The sequence below is a fragment of the Tympanuchus pallidicinctus genome, unplaced genomic scaffold, assembly GCF_026119805.1.
Source record: "Tympanuchus pallidicinctus isolate F22 unplaced genomic scaffold, pur_lepc_1.0 scaffold22, whole genome shotgun sequence".
Classification (NCBI taxonomy): Eukaryota; Metazoa; Chordata; class Aves; order Galliformes; family Phasianidae; genus Tympanuchus; species Tympanuchus pallidicinctus.
Genome location: NW_026294739.1, coordinates 7,286,991 through 7,311,557, shown reverse-complemented (window position 1 = coordinate 7,311,557; position 24,567 = coordinate 7,286,991). Strand labels below are relative to the sequence as shown.

General features: G+C 49.3%; 1 protein-coding gene across 2 annotated transcripts; it reads right to left on the bottom strand.

Annotated features, from left to right (window-relative positions):
• On the bottom strand, positions 1 to 23,010 carry SGPP2 (sphingosine-1-phosphate phosphatase 2). Of its 2 annotated transcripts, XM_052685444.1 has the most exons (5): positions 22,747 to 23,010; positions 14,532 to 14,690; positions 7,608 to 7,787; positions 5,646 to 5,735; positions 1 to 1,756 (listed from the first exon to the last, which is right to left on the bottom strand). In XM_052685444.1, the coding sequence occupies exons 1-5, from the start codon at positions 22,963 to 22,965 to the stop codon at positions 1,217 to 1,219; spliced, it is 1,188 nt and encodes a 395-aa protein (XP_052541404.1). In that variant the 5' UTR covers positions 22,966 to 23,010; the 3' UTR covers positions 1 to 1,216. The 2 variants fall into 2 exon arrangements, with proteins under 2 accessions (XP_052541404.1, XP_052541405.1); XM_052685445.1 differs by lacking the exon at positions 22,747 to 23,010 and having other exon boundaries at positions 14,536 to 14,642.
• Positions 23,011 to 24,567: the final 1,557 nt, after the last annotated feature.

Here is a 24,567-nt window from a genome sequence, read left to right as displayed (position 1 = left end):
TCAGGCTGTGCCTCTCAGCTCCCCAGGTCCCACCTGCAGTGACGCCGTGTCCCCCGCCTGCATCCAGCAGCACCAGAATGGGGCCGAATGGGGACCTAGCAGCTTTGGTGGCCTCAGCCCCACGCCCACCACGGCAGTGTGGGAGGAAATCCATCCAAACTCTTTGCGTGCACATGTGAAGACAGATGTGTCCACACACTCTAATTTAAAACAGTTTAACCGCAGCCTGGGCAAACCTACAAATCGCTAACATTTCTGCCTGCCTTCCTTCTGCAGCTTACGGACCGTGTCTGACATCACATGGCTCTTTCAAGTGCCCCAGCTGCTCAGCCAGAGCCACCAGCTTGGCACTGAGGCTCGGCTGTGCGTGTACAGGCAGCCAACAGAAGGCAAAGCACCTGCCTTACATCCGAGTCAACCTTGCAGCCATGAGCACAAAGGTGCACAGCTAAAGCTCGTACTGTACAGCTAAAGCTCGTGTGCACAGGCAGGGAAGGCACACAGGCCACCCCAAGCTCTGTGGCGCAGCACTGTGCTCTCCTGGCCCAGCAGACCACACTCACTGCTGTATTTGTCATACAGCTCATTGGTCCTAGAGCAAGTACACACTGTTAAATAAGCAGCTTGAGCAGCACAGTGATGGCATGCCTATGAACATTGCTAATGCTATTGTACAACTTTGTACAGTACTGCAATGTGCGGGAGACAGTGATGTGGCAGCTCAGCATCAGCCCTCAGCCCAGGGCACTGCAGGGGCTGTCTGCGCCCGGTCCCTGCATGGACACAGCTGGGCTCCAGCAGCACCACCACAAGCCTCACTGCTGCCACCATTCTGCTCCACCGTACAGGGAAACAATCTTTTGGGTCAGGATTAGAGACAGATTGGTCAGAAATCACTCTGTGGGGTTGGATTTTTCTTTTCTTGCGTGTGTCCATGGCACCGCTGACTTGCAGGGACGTGGCTTCATGCTGTGCTCACATGCTATGCTCAGCCACCTTGGCCATGTGTCACTACTTTATGGGATCTGGTATCAGTGGGATCGATGATGTTTAACTCAAAGTTATTTGGGTACAGTGAGTCCTCCCCAGTTTTCAGAACTGAGTGTTTTGCCAGTGCAGAAAGGCAACAACCCTTTTTGATCAAGTTGATCGCAACAACTTGAACAACTTCCCTCTGAAATGGTGGTGCCATGTGCTACTTGCCAAGGAACCAGGCTCAAATCAGCCCCAACAGCTTGTGCAGCAGTGGCACGATGACAGTAGCAGTGAAGCCCACTGACGAGTATGTTACAAATTTATACGGCACTTCTACTTCCAGCCTCCTCCGGGCATCCAGGTCAGCAATGGGGAACATGTAGCAGTAGCATAGCACACGCAGGACCACATTCTTCATCAGCTGCCGTGTCAGTAGGATAACGAGGAGCCCTACAAAGAACCTGGCCAGCATGAGCACCACCGTGATACCGGTGACAAGAGGAAATCCCATGCTGCTGTCCACATAGGCAGGTGCCACATACTGGTTGTTCAGCCAGAACCCCACAGTCGCTCCAGCTCCAGCCCCGAGGATGGTGGTGGTGTCCCCACGGGTGGGGCTGTAGTAGTCCAGCTTGGGGTAGTTGTAGCACAGCAGGAGGGGCACAGCGATGGACAGCAGCGGGCAGAAGGGGCTGGTCAGCAGCACGTGGTCGATGCTGTCCCACACAGGGTACAGGAACAACAGCAGCACTGCGGAGATCAGCGCCCCGCCAATCACATCCTGCAAAGAGATGGCCGTGAAAGGCTTTGCAAAACAGAACTCCTCACTGCTTGTAAGGCATCCATCCTCTGCTACCAGGGCCCACCGGCTTCTCTTCCCCAGGCTGAACAGCCCCGGGGCTCTCAGCCCTGCCCTGTACAGGAGATGCTCCACACCTCAGTCATCTTTGCAGCCCTCTGCTGGACTCTCTCTAGGAGACCCCTGTCTTCTTAAACTAAGGAGCCCAGAACTGGGCACAGAACTCCAGCGTGGCCTCACCAGGGCAGAGCAGATCACCTCCCTTGCCCTGCTGGCCATGCCCTCTGTAATGCAACCCAGGTCACCATTGGCCTTCTTGGCCACCAATGCACGCTGCTGGCTCATAGCCAACATGTTATTTACCAGGACACCCACATCCTCCTCTGCATTGCTCCTTTCCAGCAGATCAGCCCCAACTCAGTACTCAGTATGCAGTTATTTCTCCCCAGGTGTAGTACTCTGAATATCTGCCCTTGCTGAAGCTCCTCAGGTTCCTCTCCTCCCAACTCTCCAGGACTCAGTGAATGACAGCACTGCCTTCTGCTATGTAAGCCACTCCTTCCAGCTTTGTCTCATCAGCAAATTTGCTGAGGATGCATTCTATCCCTTCATCCAGGTCAGTGATGATATCGAAAGTGACCAGAAGTTTTCCCCCCCCCCCCCATGCTTTATGGTCACTGTCCAGACATGACTTCAACAGAAGAGACAGACACACAACTTCATCCCAGGGATGACATCAAGCAAAAATGCCTTGGCACAAACCCTTCCCATAATCCTACAAGTAATTTCATAACATCCATTGGATCATCACTTGCCCATTTTGCATGGAGAGTTGCCTTCCTTTGCTGCAGATGGCCACCAGGAACACAAAGCACAGGGCACCCTCAGGCAGGAGTAGGGTAGCGTGGAAGTTATAGCCTGAGCCTCTGAAACCTGGCTGCATTTAGGCACCCGAGGCAAGCCCATGGTTAAAACCTCATTTATTAACAGAGAGAAATCAGATGTTTTGAGAAATTGACTGTTGTTAAGAGCAGTGTTGAGGAAGCAGACAAAAGCTTCCCCAAAACAGTGGCTTTCCGTATGAAAGCAGTGTAAGAAGCGTCAGCGTGCTGCTCCAGATACTGCTCAAGATGCAGCAGAATTTGTACTGCGACCATGAAATTCACTGCAAATGCTGTAGTTAATCACACACAGCAACGTCCTGCTCTCAAGATGGTATATTTTTCAGCAAGTCATGACAGTTGACTACTTCTATGCTTGGTCACAGTCTAACATGAATTATTTATAAGAACTTAATTTCTAGTTATGCCAGAATGAGGGGACTTGTTCACAACAAATATTTAATAGCTTTCTGGTAAATGCATTACTAAAGTACAGCCGAACTTCAGCTGTTTACAGCTCCCAGGCAACAACTCCACGGCACGCTTGGCTTTAAGCAAGAAAACAGACAGGGGAGCACAGCCTGCACATGGACAGCCCCTACTTCAGGGACCTGGGTACAGTTCTTCAAATCATGCTATGCTGTCCCCTCACTGTACATGTGTTAGTGCAGGGGTCCACATGCATGCATGGTCTACAAATATACATATACTGGGGAGCAAGGCCAAAAGTATTTTACAGATAGGGCTGTGCAATCAAAAAGCTAGCAGAGCACTGCTTTATACAGTCTTCCCACAGGACGTGGGCTTAGCACATCTCCTCTTGGAGAAACCCTTCCAAACCAAGCCATTCTGTGGCTCCTGAAAGAAAAAGTGCTTTTCTGGCATTTCCATGCTGTGTGTTAAGGAGAACCCAGCTTCACCCTGTGGCAGGATGCTGGCAGGAAATGCAGCCCCTGCCCATCTGGCTGTGTAAGCAGCTCAGCCTCTCCTCTAATTGTGACCTGCAATTACAAAGGAATTCTCATATTAGGACAGGTGTAAATTCTGCCCGAGATAGTGATGCTTGGAGCCTTCCCCTTCCTGCCCCTCTCCACTCAGGCTGCACACAGAATGGACCTCATGCCTGCAGATCTGAGTTGGAAAGTCACTGTTTTGTTTTGCTGCCTAAAGACAATGTCCTTCACTGCCAGCCTGGACGGTCCCACCATTGGGCTCCTTCTCTGTTCATTGCATTTTTTTCTTAGGAGTACAAACACATATGGTATGGCTTTTGGAAGGCAATACCTTGCTCTGTGCCTGCCATTAAAATGAACCTGAAGACATGCTGGAACTGCAATCACCTGCACAGGCACCCAGGACATCAAACCTGCACCCAAACATGGTGGCACTCCAAAATACTCCCCCAAAGAATCAGAGCCCTTCTGTGTGCAGTCCCACATTTGGCTGGAATTTGTGCTCAGAAGAGCCAGCACTCATCAGCCCCAGCACCACATGATTCTGACAGGAACACAACACTGAGACAGAAAAACGTCCACATTTTTGTAATCCAGGGAATCCCCATTTGCACCTCCTCGGGCCCCATACCTGCAGGCATACACCCTGCATCTCCTCTGCTTCTCCACCAATACGGAACGTCCTCATGCTAGGACAGCAGAGAGAGGTTTTGTACCTAAGCCATCTCTGAACAACTGTGCTGCTTCCATCCCTTCCCATGGCTGAACTCTCCTAACAGCTGAGGTTAATGGGTGCTTACTACTCCTTTCTCTCAAACCACCACACTTCTGCTATCAGCAGGCAGCCACACGCCCTCCTCCATGATGCCCACGTGGAGATGTCCATGCACAGAGGGGCTGCACTCGTGCAACCTGCCAGCTCCCCGTGCCACCACAGTGTGCAAAGGAGTCCCCAGGAGCGACGTGTGGCCTCAGGGGTAGCATTCCTCCTAGTGACGTGAGGGAGCTTTTTTTATTTACTTATTTTAAAGCCCTTTTTAATAGGGTCAAAGGCACAAAAGACTTTTTCTTCTTTACCCTAAAAATCCATCTAAATTTAGAGGCGTCTTTCATTATAATGGAACAGCAAGGGAAATATGCCAGGAATTTTTACTGATTGACTTAAGGTCATTGGTGAAGAAAGGATGTCTCCAGATGAGATTTAAGATATTGTTTTGATCCACCAGGCCTGGCGGGAAGGTCAGGCTATATTTTATAGACAACCTTCATCACACAAGGGCCCTCTTTCTTACACTCATCAATTCCCCTTATTACAGCACCATTATCAGTCACAAAAAAATGCACTATTTCTTCACATGCACCCACCAAGACTCGCATCTCCAGCTGGTGGGAGATGCTGTATTCACACGGCAGAACAGGGTCACACTGACAGCCTCACATGACAGAGCAGTGATGATCCCCATTAGCCACAAGTAGCAGCATTTACCCCAAGACCAGCTCTCATAGCAGCGCTGACACGCACAGAGCACGGCCATCAGCTCACCCTGCAGCACCGTGCTATTTCTGCACAGCAAGTCTGCTCCTCTCAGTCCCGTAGGCTCAGTTCCCTCCCGGCCCGGCCTTGCAGCTGCCCGTAGTGCCATTTCAAAGCCCGTCCCGAGGAGCTGCGCCCCCCAGGCTGCCCTGCCAGCCGCCCCACGGCTCCCAGTCGCTTCCTGCTGATGCAGAGCCTTGCACAACAGCCTGGCACAGAGCCGCGTGTTGCTCAAGTGCATTCCTACAATTAACATTTCAAAACGCAGAGCGACAACTCGCATCCCACACCATCCTCGCCCGGCTCTCAAACCCACACATGGCAGTGGGTTCCCCAGCTGTGTTCATCATTCCCTTCAGGTTCCAACAGCGGTAACCCAAGGGTTTCCTCACGGCGGCCTCGGAAAGCACAGCCTCACCACGGGCACAGCACGCGTACCACTGCGGTCACACAGAGGGCACGGCCAGGCCCACTCTAAGGAAGGAAGGAACGTGCAGCCTCACCAGCACCGTGTGCATCCCCGTGTACAGCCTGCTGAGGCACACCAGCGTGGAGAACACGAACGCTGCCATCAGGCCGAGCTCAAACGGGTACTGCAAAAGCAAAACAAACGCAGTGTTACAGCATCGTGCACACGAACGTGGTGCAGCAGCAGGAGCCGGTACCAGACTGCAGCCACCACACAGCTGTTAGGGAAGCTGGGGGCTCCTCTGTGGCAGGTGAGGCTCAGCCATCTGCCGAGGAAGGTGGTTTTCCATAGCCCTCTCTCTGAGGTACCTACTAGCATGGAGGGGAGCGTTGAAATAAATCAATGTTTTTTAAAAAACAAATTGCATTTGGTAATGTATAATAACTGGTAACCCTGGCAGTGGCAGGGGGATGGAACTAGACAATCTTTAAGGTTCATTCCAACCCAAGACATTCTATGTCTATGGGTCTATTAATAAACTTAACTCATTAGACCTTGTTCCGCTCTTTCAAATCCCATCTTAGGGCTCAATTGAAAAGAAGCCCCGTGGGTTCATTTCACTCCCAACAAGACAGTTTTATGAAACAGAAAAAAAGTTGAATTAATTCTCCCATGTCTGACACAAAGCCCCCACCTCCTGCCAAGAGCCTGGCACCTGACCACATCATGCTGCTGCAGCCATGTCCATAGCCCAGCCAGCCCAGCTCTGGGTGGGTGCTGCTCCCAGCTCACATAGCTGTGTTTTCCTGCTCCTCAGAGCCCTCAGTGCAGCTATTCCCCCCACTCCCTCTCCAGCAGGCAGTCGTGGAGCTGGGCCAGCCCAGTTACTAATGATGAGGGCAGCTCTGTGAAGTACTGGTAAATTCCTTTATTCATAACAGAGGCCAATTAAACCACGTAATTATTTTATAGCAGCTTTATTGTCCCATGGAAGTCTCTGACAGGTAGAGAACAGCCTGGGAAGATCTGAGTGTCTCACCCCCAGTGATTAGCTTAGGAGGAGGAGAAAGTGCTGCTGACCAAGGCTTTTGGGGCTGGTGCACCAAAAGGAGTGGCAGCATGACTCCTTACAGCAGTTGTCCCCACATGGTTTTACTACAACACAATAAAGCAGGGGGACAGTGCTGCTTTTACAGCAGAGATCCAGCCTGCCGCAGGACATGTCTGCATCCTTGCTGCTCATCCATCGCTCTGAGCAACAGCAATGCTCAGCAGAGCCCAGAGAGCTGGGGCCCTTTCTAACAAAGAAAATCTTTCTAACAGGTGGTGGGATGGTGCAAGGTGTCTCAGGGACAACCCCAACGAGGCCAAGAGTCCTCTGGACTTAGGAGGTAAGTTTAACTTTGAAATTCACTTGAAGAGGATGAGAAACATGCTTAAATATGCTGCAGCCAGGACGTTGTTATTGCTGAACACAGGAAATGCTTGTTAGGATTTATAAACCAGAATCAAAATCACCATGGAGCAATAGGTTTCCAGGAAACAAACCTTTTTAGGTAGGCAGAAGGCTGAAGGAAGGCTGAAGGTTTGGGGAAAATAATTATTATGGGATCTCCCTAAGCAGCCTAAAGCAGCAATGCAGCAAAACTGGTGCTGCTTCTGCAGTGAACAGGCTTTTGAGCTGTGCTACATGTTATTTAGCCTAACAAGTGATAGCCAGGGGATTTCCAAGGACGCTTCTCCTGCCTCAGACAAAATGAAATGACACACAGTTCCTTTCACGTCACCAAGAAAACGACAGCCTGCAAGCAACACTGAACTGGGTTTGTGCTAAAGGAACAAAATTTCCAACAAAATTCTTATTCCCATTATCAGCTGGCTGTGAATAACGGAAAAGCAAACATAATTGGAAATGAATACAGAGAGCTCCTCTGGAAGAAGCAACAGTTTTGGGTTTGCTGTGCCTTCTGCAGCTTGCTAGAAGCAGACCTACTTTTTATTAAAAAAAAAGAAACAGCTTTTTTTTTTTTTTTTTTTTTTTTTTTTAAACCCTTACCTTGTACTGGTTCATAGTCGTGATGAAAAAGGAGAAGGAAATGGCAGTAGCTGCCATGGCGTGGGTGGAAGGCATCCCATACTCTGCATCTGTCCGCATCTCCAGCTTCACAACAGGTGGTGAGAGGGGCCGCGGCCACTTGAGGATGTCCTTGGAGACCTGCCCTATGTACATCACAATCTGGGGAGAGGAAATGCCACAGGCTGTCAGCAAGCAAAGCCAATTCCCACCCTGCCACCCCAGAACCACAGCTCCAAGCTTTTCTGCTGCTAAATCTACCACCCAAGAGCAGAACTTGTCCCCTGAATTATTAAAGGATTTTCCATTATCCTGGTCAGTGGAGGCAGCAGTGGTTTTACTGCACAGCAAGGTAACTGGATCAGAACTGGAACTAAATGCAGGTTTTGCTGATGAGACACAGCAGCAAGGATGGTGCAAGGTGGATGGCTGCCTCCCACCCCACACCATGGAGCAGAAGTTTCCCGTCTCTCCCTTGAAACCCCACTGCTGCAAAACAAGCACGCACTTCATTGTGTTGTGAAAGCAGGACAGCTCGTTGTTCTGCTTCTCCCACTTCCAGTAGGAAAGCACAGTTCTTAAAACAACACCCTTCCTGCTAGAACAGCAACAGGCCCATCTGTGGCCATATCCACTACAGCCATGCTGCATCACTCTCTCCCAAAGGCCATTTAAAAAATGCTTTCAAGTCAAAAGGACATTGGGATTCAGGGTTCACAAAACAGAACAAAAGCCCAAATGCCCAGTTCCTTCATCCTCCTGACTGCAGTGGAGCACACACTGCAGAGCCCCATGCTGCCAGGCAGCCCCAACTGCTCTGCTTCTGCTCCTCACCATGTGAGCCACACACCACTACATCACCAGGGGCACATCTGGCTGCTGCTGGGCAGTGACACACAGGGCACAGCGCCATACCCTGTGCCATCCTAAGCAGAAGGAAACAACCTCTTAAAGAAACCACCGGACGGATTTATTTGGTTCATGCCACTCATTTCCAAATGGATGTGGGCACACGTTTGGAAGCCAGTTAAATGCCAAGGGTTCCTAAACAGAAGGAGAAATGTTGAGGCTACCGTGTGTGATCTCAGAGGTGAGGTGGGACAAGTCAGTGTATCAGTAGCCCTCTGTAATAACAACTTTCACTTGGACAAGTATTATTAGCACTAATATGTAAGAGAATTACAGAAAGGGAAATGAGTCATCTTCCAAATGAAGGCTGTGTTGGGACTGCCCTGATGGACACAAACATCCTGAGTGCTGGAGGTGGTATGGGTAAGCAGGAACACCGGGCATCATCACGTTTTTTCCTTCCATTCTAAATTAGTTTCTCATCCTTACAGTTTTTTAAAATGCACACTGCATGGCCCCTTACAGCACTGAGAGGTGAGCCAAACCCATAGGACATCCATGGGAACCCAGCATACGCTCAGCACTGCTCTCTGCGGCACCAGACCTTGGTGCACAGGTTTTTATAAGCGTTGCCCTGGCTCAGTGAGCAAAGCAACACATGTGGGTACGGCAGGACAACCCTGCCAGCCAAGCTGACAAGTTTCCTCTAGGAGAAACAAGTGCCATGCAGCACAGCACAGAGCTCCTGCACTACCCACAATTAGGAGATCCCTGTATTCCAGGTGTCACACAGACAAAGAGGCTCCCAGCACAGCATCACACTGCAGGGTACATTTGACCCATGCTCTGCTGCAGGTCTCATCTTCCAAGGGCAGCACGCACCTCTCTCAGTTAATGGTACATTCTCTCTTACGTAAGATTCCCTCACCTTATTTCTCTGTCATTTTGGATTTATTCTCTAACAGTTCAAGGAAAGAAGACAAGCAACTTGCAGCAGGTTTTTTCAGCCTAACAGGCGAGTTGCCCCTGTAACAAACGTTGCAAATCAAAAGCATTGGAGCACTGGAAACAGGGAGAGATGAGCACTGGGACATGATAAATACAGAACTAAGCTTCCACTACAACACTTGACTTGAATTACTTATTTGCACAGCATCAAAAACCTTTCAGTGGCCCCAGAACAGATTCATGATGGGTAGAAATCACCCCAGCCCCAGACAACCGACCACCAAGCACAGTTATGCATTTCCAGACCTATAGACACATGGCATTCAGACACAATTTGCTGTCTTGTAGGCAGCAGAAACTTCCATGTAAGTCACTTCTTCATTCTGTACAGTCCTGTTTGCTTCTCCCCCACCTCAGCGAGGTTTCTGCCTACCCAGTGTGGCACACTGCAGCTCTGTGTACATCTCTCCAGTGCCAGCTGTTCCACTCGGCCATGCAGACACACGGGACTTTCAGCACTTTTGGGGGAAAGCCATCTGCAGATCTCTTCAGAGTAAGTAATTTTAATTAGTGCATTAATAAGTACCTGTCTTTGCATGGGGAAGTTTGTTTGAACCTGAAGACTTTCCCATTACAAAGCAACAGACAAAAACATGATGGGCTATGTGGGACGTAATTAACTTCAGAGAGCTACAAAGGAACAAATGGGAATTCAGCTGAGATGCAAGAAGCATTAGAAAGGAACTTAGCTACAGCCTTCCTCCTTGTTCCCCTCCTGAAGCATCTCGGCGATACCAGGAGCAACACAGAAACACAGCACTGTCCAAAGTCAAGGCTTCAATGCCACTGTTGGTCAGCAGCATTACCATTTATTACCTCAACACCATTAGCAGTCGCTACAGCAGCGCAACCACCTCTATATCCTTCACCTGAGGACTTCCTGCAAGTCTGCCCCGAGTCACACGTGCTCCACCACAAAGATGCACTCCCTCCCACCCTTGGTCCCAGGCTCACCAAGCAGGCTCTGACTGCTGTGGCAGCTCCAGGCACATGGCACAGCCCCTCATGGCCAGGCCCAGCCACCATGCAGCCCAGCAGGGAGGCTCTTGCCATGCAGGCAGGGGGCAGTCAGGCTGGTTCTGATCTTTGCACTCTAATATCGGGTATAACCACGGCAAGAAAGAACAGATTTGTTTTAAACCTGTGATTGTACAGCTTCCCCGACTCCTGATCTATTAAAAGGTACAGATGAAATTCTAGAGAAGACGTGGGGTCAGAGAGCATCACTGCCTTCTTCCCTGGGACTTGTGCTGCACCAGCCTGACGCTGAACCCACTGCTGTGCTTCAGAAATAGCAATTCCATAGCTAGCTCTGCAGCTGTCTATCACCTTCCTAGGATGGAAATATACAGCTTAACAATGAGTTTGCTTTTGGTTTTAATCACGGTCTTGGTATGCCAATGGAAGTGACAGAGCACGTCAGGAGCACCAGAGGGAGGAAAAAAAGTAGGGATGCACTAACAATAAGCTGACATGTGTGGGAAATTGGCCAAGTAGAAGCAGAGCCTGCATCCTGGAAGTGCCAGTTCTCCTCCAGGCTGTTGAGCGAGCAGTCACCTTGACTCAGTACAGAGGAACTAAGTCAAGCCCCTGGCTGGCACCACTCACAGCCTCTCATCTTTACATCCTGCGCCTAAAGTAAAGGCCCTGCAGTGCTCATCAGGGAGCTCAGTGCTTCTTATGAGGCACGATGGTGCAGATGAGTTGGGTCAAGCCCCAGGATGAGGACATAGCTGCATGCTGCTGCCCCACACCTCCTGGGCTGCTACCCACTGCTGTCAAGCTGGGTACTCTCTCAGGGTACAGAGGCCAAACAGCACAGGGCACCGGGGCAGACAGGACACAGGGACACACTGGGCTGTAGGAGCCCCACCGCTTTCTGCACAGCATCACAGAGCACTTCCAAGGGCTCACATGCTGGACTGGTGCGTTATGTGATCAACTGTCAGGAGCTCATCTTGGAGAAATGCCACTAAAAGCACAACCACTAACCTTTGTTAGGGCAGAACAACCAATAAAAGCAAAGGTTGCTGCAAAGCAACTTCTCAAAGCAGCCAAGATTTCAGCTTGCAAAGCACTGTGGCACTGTGAGCACGGGCAGATCCCGGCTCGTTATCAAAGCAGGTTGCCCTGAGTTCAAAGCTCAGCATGCCCCTGCACCAGAGCCACAGCATCCTGGGAAGGCCATTGCTAAGGGCAGCCAGCAAGAAGCCAGACCCAGGCTCCCAAGCCTGGCCCACCCTGCACCTCAACACAGCTTATCACACCATGCTGCCACACTTGCCCTGACAAAGTCCACAGCAGGTGGCTGTTATTTATACTGCACAAATCACAGCTTTATAGGCTTGAAAGAGGTGTGGGTACACTTCACATTTACACATACTGTGGAAAATAAGGAAAACAATGTTTTCACCTTTTAAGCTGAGATACACGGAAAAACTTAAAGCACATCTGAGACTTGGCTTATTTCAAGTTGCTTTCCACTTCTGTTGAAGCAGAAAGAATCCCAGGCATCAAATCCAGGTGAAAGAGTACTTCCTTCAAAGGGAAGAGGACGGGATGTGCTGACACCAGGCTGCCTGCCCAGCACCTCGCTGCAGGGCATCAGACACCCATCTCCCTCCTCTGCCCATAAAGTCTGTGCACATCCCAAGGAGAAGAGCACCACAGAAGCATCACATACTGTTTAAGCTCCCAAAACATCTGGAGGAGACTGCAGCCCCCATTCTACAGAACTGACCAATTAAGCCAAAGATATGAGCAGCTGGTTTGGAGGACACAAGACTGGGAAACACAGTCAGAGCGTAAAGGCTGGTCCCCTACTGCTGCTGAAATACTCTTTCCATAATCATTCTTTCTGCTCTTCTAAAGCTATGACCTCAATCCTTGCACGTCAGAACTTTGGGCTTATTCATGGCTATCTTCCACACATCTGTTTCTGCTTCAGTGTTTTTACATTAAGAACCTCCTTCCTTCCCACCATTCCCACCAGCATCAGCCTCTCTCTGATTTCATTTGGCTGGGGCTTATTTCAGCTCTCAGTCCCTGCTCAGAAACAGCCTGCTCCCCAGCCATTCCTGGCACTGCTCCAGCTGGAATTTATCCTTCTCCACCACGGATGACTGGCTCTGCAGAAGCTATTGCAGATAAAATGCTGTGAAGGCCTTGGAAACAGCATTAATGCTTCTGATATTTAAGGGAAGACTCTCCAAAACAGTCTGGGACCCTCATTCTGTCATTGAAGCCCCTGGGTAAGATGAAAAGTACCAACTTGTCACACTGAACACCTTGGCACTTCCCCTGCAGCACGGCCAGTCCTGATGTCACACAGACAGACCGAGACCCCTCAGTAGCACCACTAATGCCTCCTCCTTCTCAAAAGCAAGTACGCCACCCAGTCAAGCCTGCCACGTTAATGCAGAGCCTACACATGTATTTCTATTGCTATGTCAAACTTGCACGAGCTTCTAAAACTGCAGATCGTCACAAGCCTGTATATATATAGAACAGCTTCTCCTTTTCCCCTCTTCACTACAAAAATTTGATTCCACAACTCCTTCAGGAACTGGGAAAATAACACTGGACTCTTGCATACTGTAATTAAGCCAGGCTAGCCCTGGCCAGTAACCAGGCAGACTCCTGGTAAAGGCAAGGCAAGCCTTCAGAGGCACGCAGGCAGCTTTGAGAAGTCATTTTTTGAGCAATCTGCAAAAGCAGACAGCAGAAACTACCAATTATCATTTTCTGTGGCACACTTCCAAATGAAGTAGGTGTAGTCCTGGCCAAAACCCAGCTCTAATTAGTAAGTGTCCGCCTACTTCTCCATTTCATATTTTTCATATTCTCTTTATAAGAAATTATTGACTAGGGTAACTGGCAGAGAAGAGCAGATGCTCTCTGCCCAAGACTGAATGCATTTTAAGTGCATGACCCAATTCAAATTGCTTTTATTATTTCTAATCATGTTATTTGGACAAAAAGAGAGAATATTACTAACCAGAATTGACTAAGTCAAGGACAAGCTTTGTTGTGAAGAAAAAGAGCTAAGCATCACACTCATGTTTTTATCAAGTTTCAATTTCTTAAATCATAGTGGATTAACAATCAAACCTTCAGGGTCCATCATCCACCAGAGATGCTTCCTACCTCCCTTCTCTGTTCTGAAAGAGTTTCATTTGGGTAAAGACCTGATAAATGCCAGGACAAGCAATGGTAGCAACAGAACGTTCAACCCCTGTGCAGAAGAATGAAGTTCTCAGTTACCTGCTGGATTTCAGTGCAAGTCCAGAAATATATTTTGGATTTTCTAAACTGCATTTGTGAACACTAAAGCAATACTGAAGCCTGTTCGTTCATTCAAGAACACTGCTGTATTAATAAAAATCAATGCTTTTAAGCTTTGGTCTTCAGGGAACCTGTTGTGCATGTGCATTTTGTATGTGAGGTTGCTTTGTTTTTTTGTGGGTTTTTTTTTGTGGTGGTAGCAGCTTTTTTTTGCTTTTGTTTTGGTTTTGTTTTGAGTTTTTGCTTGGTTTCTTGTTTGTTTGAAGGAAATGCAGCAGCAGCATCTTCATTCAGCTGCAGCCTACAAGATCTAAGCCTTCCTTAGATTTATACCCATTTCAAACAAGCCTGAATTGTATGAGCAGCCTTCACAGAAGCACCCAGGGAGAAAGATTTCCCAGTATAAGAAAAATCCATCCATAGCAGACCATAGTATTGGAAAGGAAGCATTTTTACCAGCTGCTCTGTACAAACTCTATCAAAAAGAGCTCAGCAAGTTGTTGAGCTGAAAATATACATCAGACCAAGACAGCAGAGTCAAACAGATGCTGCACAAGCCAACACCTCCTCTGCCAGCCATTGCAATGTCATGCACACACACACCTCTGCCATCAGCAGCAAATCTCAGAAGTGCCTGTCTGGACCATATGAGAACCATACAAATAATGCTGTTGGTTTGAAAGGTTATTCTTACTCTTAAATATTCACTTGTTACAATTACAGAATTAAGAAGTATGTGCATAAATAAGTGATCAAAATACTTACGGACCAAATGATTATCATCCTTCTAGACACAGAGTGATCGATGTTCCAGTAGATAAACGGGAGAAAAGTGATATAGAAAATCTCTTCACCCAAAGCAGCTGAAAACTTGAATAAGTAATAGTAGAAGTAGTTCTTCACAACATACTTCTGTACACAGCCCTGAAAAGGAGAGGATTTTAGAAAGTTTCAGTAAGTTAGCAAGTTGTATCAAACATCAAAGGGATTTCACCATTACAGTTCCCAGTCCTTAAATCAATTACTTTGTTATAGTGGATGCAAAAAAAAAAAAGTGTTTATACTCAAAGACCAGGGCAATAGCTCAGTTATACTTTCTGTAGATCAGAAATCCATCAGAACTACCAAAGGGCAGAACTACCAAAGTCACATTCACAAAGGTTTCCCAGAGATCAGATCAGCCTTTGCTCCAAGGAAGTTATCTGTATTTAATGGAAGAGTACAAATGCTTTAATTTGGAAGTTTCTACATCTGTAGATAAAAAGAGCCACCACTGCTTTCACTAGAAACTTGTGTTGAGGCAAATCAAGTACCATAGAATTACTGAACTCTTTCATTTGAAGTTTGTCTCATTAGAGCAGTCAGAAATTTACTTACAGTCCCTGAAATCTTGGTTTTCCCTCTTCTGAAAAGCAGCAGGCTGGAGCTGAGGCCCCACCACCATGTGCAGCACTGGGGACACAAAGGTTTGCTGTCTGCTGGTGGTGGGGACTGGGATGCCATCAAGCAGCCTGCTACTGCCCTGCTAGAGCAGCAGCACATGAGTCAGGCTTTCTAGAAATACTTCTGTAAACAAGGGAAATATGAAAAGAACTTGTAGTTTGGGATGCAAGTGAAGAGCCAATCTCAGCTCTCTCTTCATCTTTCGCATAGTAAAATAAAAAAATGGAATTTGGCTGTAAATAGGGGCAGAAAGAACATCCAACAGAGAGCACAAAAGTCTCAGCAAAGGCGTGCTGGGTAAAACTCAGCTTTGATATAAGCTCTTCAAGCTCTTCTCAGATGAAAACTATCATGCTCGTAGCCTGATCTAGCAGAGAGAAATTCTCACCCTATGTGCTAAAGTGTAAGACTTGCCTGACGTTCACTAGACATTCACTTGTGAATACATTTAAGAGCAATTTGAAGTTCCGTTTCCTTAGCCTGCCTTCCATACCGAGATGAAGCCAACTGCACAAAAACAAGAAAAGAAAGATGGGAGAAGGTTACATCCATTCACCTACCTCAGGAAAAAAAAAAAATAATCAAATTGATTTTTGCATCAATAAACAGAAAAGATGAGTCAACGCTTTTGAAGTGCTCAGGTTACAGGAGTGTTCCCCCATGTATTAGTAATAGAGGTCACAGATACGTTACCGGCACCACTCTAATTTAGCAGCATGCAATGGCTCAGCTGCAGAGCACTCAGCCCCCAAGTCTCCAGCCTCATACACCACTTAGAAAACACCCCCAGTGCAATTAGCAACTGTGAGACTTCTGCCTGAGATCATTAAGCCATATCTGGTCATTCTCATGTGTCCCAAAAGAAAGCTTTCTTCCAGCAGCGCTAACACCTCAATTAAGCAGCCACCTCCAGAGTACCAGCAGTGATGTGCTCTAGATCAAAGACCATCAGGCATATCCCTACAGTAATTCTTCTGTACCTGAAGCCTCGTGGGGTGAGGGATAAAGCTCTATTCACATTATAGTCATCTCTCTGGGGAGGAAAAATAAAAAACAATTGTTCAGGTTCTAAGGGAAGTCTGGAGCTGCAGTCATGATTCTAAGGAGTCGTAGACACGGAAAGCCCACCACAAGCTCCTTCAGGCACTGGTTCATCATGAGAGGTCCCTGCTTGGTTCCAGCTGTACCAGAGTCAAAGCCAGCAGCCAACTAACAGTGCTGCTGATGTCCTTTATTTCCAAAGAAAGCAGAGATGATTACGCTTCATAAAGCGTGTTCCCTTTCCTCTCCTGTTCTAACCTCCGTGCAGGAAAATGCTACTGCAAGTAGTTTGTGTGAACACTTGCATCTTCTGACACTCAAGTGTATTCTACCTCTGATCCGTAGGAGATTTGCTCACACACTGCAGTAACTCATTGCCCTCTGTAACCCCAAACCCTGTGGGTGAGTCAGCCCTGCAGCCATCATTTTTCAGTCAGAGTAGAAAGGTTTTCGTGGCCAATAATTAAGGCCATAGAGAAAGGCAAAATTTTAAGATTATTTCAAAAGGAAGTATGATGAGCCGTGGCATTCCCAGATGCAGAAGATGGATAATTCCACAGAAACCACCCTTTTCATCAACTCTATCTACTTTGAAATCAACTACTCAAATTATAGATGATGTACTTGGGTGTGTGCGGTGTCCTTAAATGAACTGCCTGCCTGAAGAACCTGCACAGGAGCAAATCCCACAGCCGACTGCCCAGCCTGTGCACACTGCTGTGTGCTGCACACTGCTGCCCCAACAGCAGTGACAGGGCTGGTGGCACACCATGGGGAGACACCAGCATGCAGTGCTGCAGCACAGCAGGAACCCAGCACTGGAGAATGCATGCACATAGACAACACCTAGCTCATGGCCGAGGCACAAGACCAGTAGCTGAAACACAAGGACTGTGGTTTTTTACCCTGTGAAAGAGGAGAAAAGCTGCAAAGAGACACCACCCTCCTCCCCAGCCCTGTAGGATCTCTTGTTTAAGAGTTACATGCAGGCACTGCTTATCCACCAGCCACTCCATGGACTGGTGCTGCAACGCTGGCCTCCTGGTGCTGAGCTGACCCAGAGACACCATTAAGCAATGCATTGCTCTCAGCTCCACTGTGGGTCTTTCAGGAAACGTGCACAATTAATTAAAGTTTCTGAGGTCACTACATTACTTCACTTGCAATAGAGCAGCCTGACAGAAGACTAGAAATTCCCTTCCCAGAGGCCCTAATTAATGCACTGCAGTTATTCTCACTTAAAGGATTTTACACTACAAAATGTAGAGAAGCCACCAAAGTTAAGACACAGAAAAAGAGCCCACAATTTCTGTGTAGGGATGGGGAGAAAAACAGAAGACACAAAAAACGCTACAAAGCAGTGAGCAGCTCCACTAGTACCAGGAGAAGCATGTGTGCTTTGCTGGTTAGCAGAAAAGCATCACCCAGCTTGCAGCTGCAGTGCCACACGCTGATGGAACAGCTGTCAGGGACACTGCCCTGAACCACCACTAAATACAGAAGCAAGACAGCCTCTGGGTAAGCAGAGACAGTGGGCAAGCTGCAGGTCAGGCAGCCATAGCTCCTTCAGGGGTCCTAGGTAAACAAGTAGGGAGTCTGAAAGTCAGGCAGACCTCCAGTAGCATTTCAGCATTTTTAAAATTCATTCCAAGCACCAAAAAAGTACCTTGAATGGACCTCAAAGCCCACCTCGTTCCAAGCTGTGCTGTCTACCCTCAAATAGGGCCCCATCCAGCCTGGCTTTGAGCACCTCCAGGGATGGGGCACTCACAGCTGCCCTAGGCAGCAGTGCCAGCACCTCCCATCAGCTCAGTGTTGCCCCTTCAGACTTCATGGGATAAATACCTCACACACTGATGTGCTCAGCACACAGAGCTAGGACAGGTCCTGGTTATAGTGAACACACCTTACTGCTGAAGACTTCAGTACTCTTATTTTCAGATTCTTTTCCCTTCTGCCCTGATTAGTACCTTGGGAGGCAGACTTAATTAAGTACTATATTTCTGTACATTGTTCTGTAAGTAACATAACTAGGCCTCTTTTTTTACTAAAAAAAATATAAGTAGATATAACGAAACCCGATAAGTTGTTTAAGTATAAGGTAGAATAAAGCAATACTAGAGCTGACAGATGACTTGTTTAGCAATTAACAGGAGAAATTAATGAAGGAAAATACAGTCATCTTCCTAACAGAAAGCCTTCCCAATTAAGAAGAAAAAAGAGAAATCCTGCTTGTGCTGAGTTACAGTGCCCAAAGATCAGATGTAACACAGCAGCGCTGAAGGAACAGCCTTGCACTACTTCATTCATTCTGCTGGCTGTTTTAAACAGGCTGAGCCATGTCTAGCTGTGATCTGCTCTTACCACCAACCCTGTTTTCCATTCTGTTATCAAGTACTTATTATATTCACGCATTCAATAGCTATCTGCACCTACTAAAGTCAGTTTCCAATCATAATTTCAACTCGATGAGGTTATTTGATCTGTTCTTGTCCTCCAGCTCCTTCGAAGTTCATCTGACCAGCAGCAGCCCCCACAGTCACATTTCCATCCAGCACCTTGACTCCATATCCTCTCCTGACGAGTCTCTGCACTCATTGCTTCCTGCCAAAAGGCATTCCCTGTGACACTCAAAAAAAACTCGCAAGCCATTTGACTGGATAAATTAGTTCCTTCACATTTGCTGGAGAGCCAATTCCTACCAGCTCTTACACTTTGGGAGCTTCCCACAGGTCCAGCATCTCCTGTGTTCCAGGAAGGCTGGCTGAGCTGGGTATAATGGAAGGACAGAGTGAGGGAGGCAAGAGAGAGAAGGGCTGAAGGAAATGTCTTCCCTTCCTCCCTGTTGTACAGCGAGAGAACAGGTTTGTCTAATTGCATTTTAATTCTCCAGAATTACTCTGCAATTTTGTGAGGTACCCCACAGAGCCTGTGCCTCACAGTGGCAGAGGAAGTCATTTCAGGGTTACACAGCTGCAATACCAGCAGGGAGAGAGGATAAACACAAGCAAAGAACCAGGGAGTGTAAATTGCAGGCAGTTTGGGACAGTGATCCCAGCTTCAAAACAGAGGCTGAGAAACTCCTCCAAAACCCAGATGAATTTTGCATCTCTCCAGGTTGAACAAAAAGCGTGCTCGCAGCTTAAGACTTGTTTTTAGACACAAACCATAGCTTGGAAAAGCAACCCCAAAGATGAGCTATGTGTTCCTACCCAGCAGCATCACAAACCCAGCAACTCACTTCTGCACAAGGAACTGTTTCTACAGCAGAAGTCTATTTCAAGAGGCACAGGGCCACAAGACTTCTGGAAGCTAAACAAGCAGAGTGACAGTACGCCACTTCTAGACAATAAAGAAGGTTTGGGTTTGTTTTATTATTATTTTTTTTATGTCATACAATAAGGCAGCAGCACAGGGAGAAGAGATTGCTTCCTTGGCCAGGTTTCAAGTCAAGGCACAGCTTCCTAAGGTAGTGCTGTATAAGGCTTCACATTCGCTGGGTTAACTACAGTTGTGAATGGATAAACCCCAGATCTGAGGGAGCAGAGATGCTCCACTGGGCAAAGCCTGTTCCCCAGAACCCAACGGTGCTCTGTTCATTCTGTCCCAGCTTTATTCTGTAAGTCCTGGTCAGTGGGCATCCACATTCCAGCTCTTAGTTGTAGCTCTCTTGTGTGCCTGACACTGACTTCTGCAGAATGAGGTATCTGAATGCTTTTTATCTGCACAGAGAAATGTAACTGGGGAACACCAAGACAATGCACCTGATTAAGTTGGTTAGCATAATTAGACAGCTCTACCTCTGTCAAGTCCAGCTCACAGGGAATAACAATGCTATGGGCTGCTGTTAGGGAGACTGCAGTGCTCCAGATGTACTGGCGCAAGCAGACTCAAGCAACTCCACAGCAGTATATTGGATTAAACATTTTTTTTTAAATCTAGTCATTAATATCAACTAATATAGCAATAAAACAAAGTGGTAATAAACCAGTGTTCATGCACCTTAATCTAGACCAATAATAGTTTACCTTGAAAAAATGAGCTGTAGGCAATCAAGACATAAAATGATATGATACCCTATGATTTATTAGCCTGGAGGGCCATGGCAGCCAATAGCTCTTTCCCACTGTCTAGTTGACCTGCAAGTGTTTCCTGCGGAGCATATACATGAGATGAAATACAAGAACTCTGTGTCCAAAGGAACCTTCCAGGGAGAAGAGATTTTCCTGGCTCCCTGCCCATTAAACCTACTCCTGGACTCCAGAGATCCAAAGGAGAAAAATGATGGCAGATAAGCTCTTATTCTTCTGTTTGATAGCTGAGCTAATGGCCTAAGACATTCAGCAGAATTATACAACAGCAAGTGGCTTACCTCCAAGTGCAGGAATTAATCCCAGGCCCCTGACAGCTCCTTGTTACAAGGGCCAGCAGCCTCCAAAGGGATGACTCAGGCTGTGAGCCATGAAGCGCCGAGTCACTCAGTGCCCATCACCACTGACGCCGCTCCAGCCACCAGATCCGCACTGCAGCCCCCAGCAAATCCCTGTGCCTCTGTCCACAGCTTCTCCAGCAGCACTGCACAGCTGGCAGGGCAGCAATCATCATCAGCACATAGAACTTCTACAGCAAGCTGGGACAGACCACCAGACACTGGTCCCTAGCAGCACATGCCAGACTTTGCTATGGCTCCTGCTCATCACGTGCTGCTGACCACTGGATAAGGAGGCTCGAGCAGCACCAGCAATCCCAGGGCTGCACATGCTGCCCAGTGAAACTCTCAGTAATCAACTACAAAATCCCGTAATGGCTGCTTTCCACAGGAATCCCAGAGCAAAAGTCAGACATGTGCATGCAGCAGTGCCAGCCTCGGGAGGGCGAGGGCCAGAGCAACAGGAGGGGTGCTGAGCAACGTGGGCCCGTTGGTACAGGAGGCTGAGCCTTGTGTTTCTCCAGCAGCATCTCCTAAGGGAGCCACTTCCAAACACAGCTATAACCTGCAGGAGGATGGAGTCAGCACATCAGCCAGAAATGCCCCCCTCACAGCTCTCACAACAGGGCTCAAGGCATCTCTCACCTGCTGAGCCCGCCTCACTTACCTTTCTGAGATAGATGCAGTTCATGCCTACCTTCTCCTTTGACGTCACTATCACCTCCTGAGCCCTGCCATTAGTTTCTGCATCAGGGCACGAGCCACAATAGCTACATAATCAGTAAATGCTGTTGGGCACTTTGTAAGCATTACACAAGCCTGGAGCACTTCTGACAGTTAAGGTATAACTACAGAGCAAACATGAACTGTACTCTCATACAGTAGAGAGACAGATCGCAGGCAGTGATAAAGCATCCCTAAGAAGGAAGTGTGGAGAAAACACAAGTGAATACGAGCAAGTCTACAGAAACAAGGGGTTTTTTCCTTCATCGCCTTAAATTTAGGTTATCAATTTCAGGACAAAGCCTCCATCAAAAAGCTGCAGATAAGCAGAGCTCTTCTTTTTAAACATAGATAACATTTATTTGGCCACCCACTGCAACAACGGAGAAGCCTTCAGAAAGTTACTGTTTGTAAACGTGTGACCTCAGGACCCACAGAAAATCAGGAAGAGGTCCCTCCCAACCAGTTTCAGACACAAGTCTCCCACAAGGTTGTGGAGCCTCATTCATGACACGTTCACCCTCTCACCGAGGCACTTTGTGCCTTCCTATTTTATGCGAAACCCAAGACAACTGCTCCAGTGGCAGGAACGGCTCAGCCAACGGACAGTTAGCTGGGGCACGGTTTTGGTGTCGACAATGCGACACTTAGCGCACCTCCGATCAAAAGCAAGCAGAGACGGGTCTTTCAGCGGATGTGTGCACAATCTACTTGAAACGATTCGGCGTAGTTCAGCACGAGCAGCGTGCAATAATCCCGTTTGCCTTCTAATTGAGAAGGCATCAAGCAGAGGTCGGTGAGGACAACACGAGCACTGGATGTCGGACGCGGAAAGGAACGACATCGCGCAAGGGGAGGAGCGGCGGCTGTTTACCGGGCAGAGACTCGCAGGCCATCATCACCTCCTTCCGATCCGCAAAGCCGCCCGCTCACGAAGCGCTCCTCGCAGCACAACGAGCTGCGGGCAGCCCCGCCCCGATGGCTGCGGTCGGCACCGAGCAGAAAGCCCGCGACCCGCAGCGCCGGGAGAACGCAGCCCGTGCCCGGCCGTACGGACAGCGGGGACGCGGCGCCGGGCAGCCGCGGCACGGCACCACAACAGGTGCACCTGCGGAGGGCGGGCAGCCCCGAGCAGCAGGAGGAAGGGCCGCGCTCCGTGCCCGCCAGCGGCGGGGCGAGCCCTGCGGCACGGCCACGAGGCCTCCCCGCCCCGCGTTCTCGCCGGTTAAGGATTCGTAACCCGGGACCCCCCCTCATCGCCTTCCCCTCCGCCCCGCATCCCGCGGAGCCCTCGTACGCGGAACGGCTCTGCTGACTCACGGCCCCCGCTCTCCCCGCACTCACCTTCGGGCCGCGGCCGCCCCTCGCTCCGTCGGGCGCTCCGCAGCCGGCGGCTTCCAGACGGCAGCTCCCTCCCGCGTCGCCCCCGTTGCAGACGACGCGACGCCGGACCCCCTCGGCGGGGTCGCCGCCGCCCTCCTCGCCGGCGGGGAACAGCCCGCAGCAGCGCTGGAAGCGCGCCACGGGCTGCGAACCGCGCAGGGTGCCCAGCAAGCGGGCCATGCCGCCGCAGCCTCCGTACAGCGCAGCCCCGCCGCGGGGCCACGGCAGGTGCGCCCGGCAGGCCCCGCCCCGCAGGTGCGCTGCCCCCGCCCCGATAGGCCCCGCCCCGCAGGTGCGCAGCCCCCGCCCCGCTGTGCCGCGCCCAGCCAGGCCCCGCCCCGTGGCGCAACGCCCCCTGCCGGCCGTGCTCCCCTCTGCCCCCCGCTGTCAAGATGCGGGGAGGCCCGGTTTTTTTTGCCGTCTGTTTTGGTCGAGTTTTCACCCCAGAAATGCATCCTGTACCCGGCCAGAGGGCTGCTGAGGATCCCCGCGCAGCCTTGGTCCCACGATGGACAGGAGGGCAGCGGGGTGCCAGGCACAGCCGGCTCCTGGCCACAAGCTGACAGCCACGTTCCTCTGGCCCCGTGCCCATGGCTGCACAACATGCCTTGTGCATCTGGGACCAGCTGGGAAGCTCTTCTGTTCACGCAGAGATCTGGGCTAGTGCCTGACAGGGCCCAGCCCCTGACACTCATCGAACCAACGTGGTAAGGGGGACAGAGCTGACAAGGGCAGTTTGCAAGCTCCTTGTCTGGTAAGGTGAAAGCTTTCTGGAAAGTGATTTGTGAAAAGTAATTTCCTGATAGATCGATTTTTGGAATGAAGGAAACATTTCAGTTTGGATTTAGGTGACAACATTTTCATAACACAAACCTTCTCTTGGGTTTTGGGGCATTTCCTTGGGAAGATGACACCAACATGACCGCTCTGCCTCTGGCCCACATGAACTGCTACACTCAGCCTCAGTCAGCACGGGAGCAGGGTCTCCACGGAGCTGCATTCCTTCAGTTTTCAGGAGAGACAGCAGTGGGAGAGGGAAAGGGATGCACCTGCTCCAGGTGGCCCTGCTTGGAACACACTTATTTCTGGGTGACCAAGAACCAGCAGCAGAAGGGACGGCAGGAGCGTAGCGAGGACAGAGAGCAGCAGAGGGAGGAGCATCAGCCACAGGAATGCAGGGTTTGGAGGGAGCTGAGGGCAGGAAGCTGGCTATTGCAAGGGAAGGATCCTCAGAACTGGGAATAACACCCATAGGAAGCTCATTTTATCACTGGCACTGCCCGTTGAACCTGTTTGCCCTCGTTCAAAGCAAGTGTATGAATCATTCCACTTACAGAACAATGCTCCACTACCCTTTTTCTGAGACCTGCCTTGTGTTATCTCTGACAGCCAATAAAAGCACTCAGGCTTTGACTCCGTCCCACACACTGTATGCCCTGTACAGATTTCCTGACACGACATCATGCAGCTTTCTGTAAAAGCAGTGGAAGCAGTACCATTGCAAAGGACTATCCTTCTGAGAGTGTCCAGAAGAAGCTGCTTACAAACCACACAGCTGCAAGGCCTGGTAAAACCTTTACCCAGGGCTGTGCATCCCAGCAGCAGCTGCTCAGCACCCAGTGCCATCTGCACTAGGAAGAAATTTTCTTGTGGGCTGAGGGCAGGTGTGAAAGATGAGACAACAAAGGATAACTTAGGAAACTGAACATCATTCCTTGCACTGAGAGCCTTTCCTTATAGCAACACATACTGCTGTCACACTGGGCGTCATTTGCCTCCAGC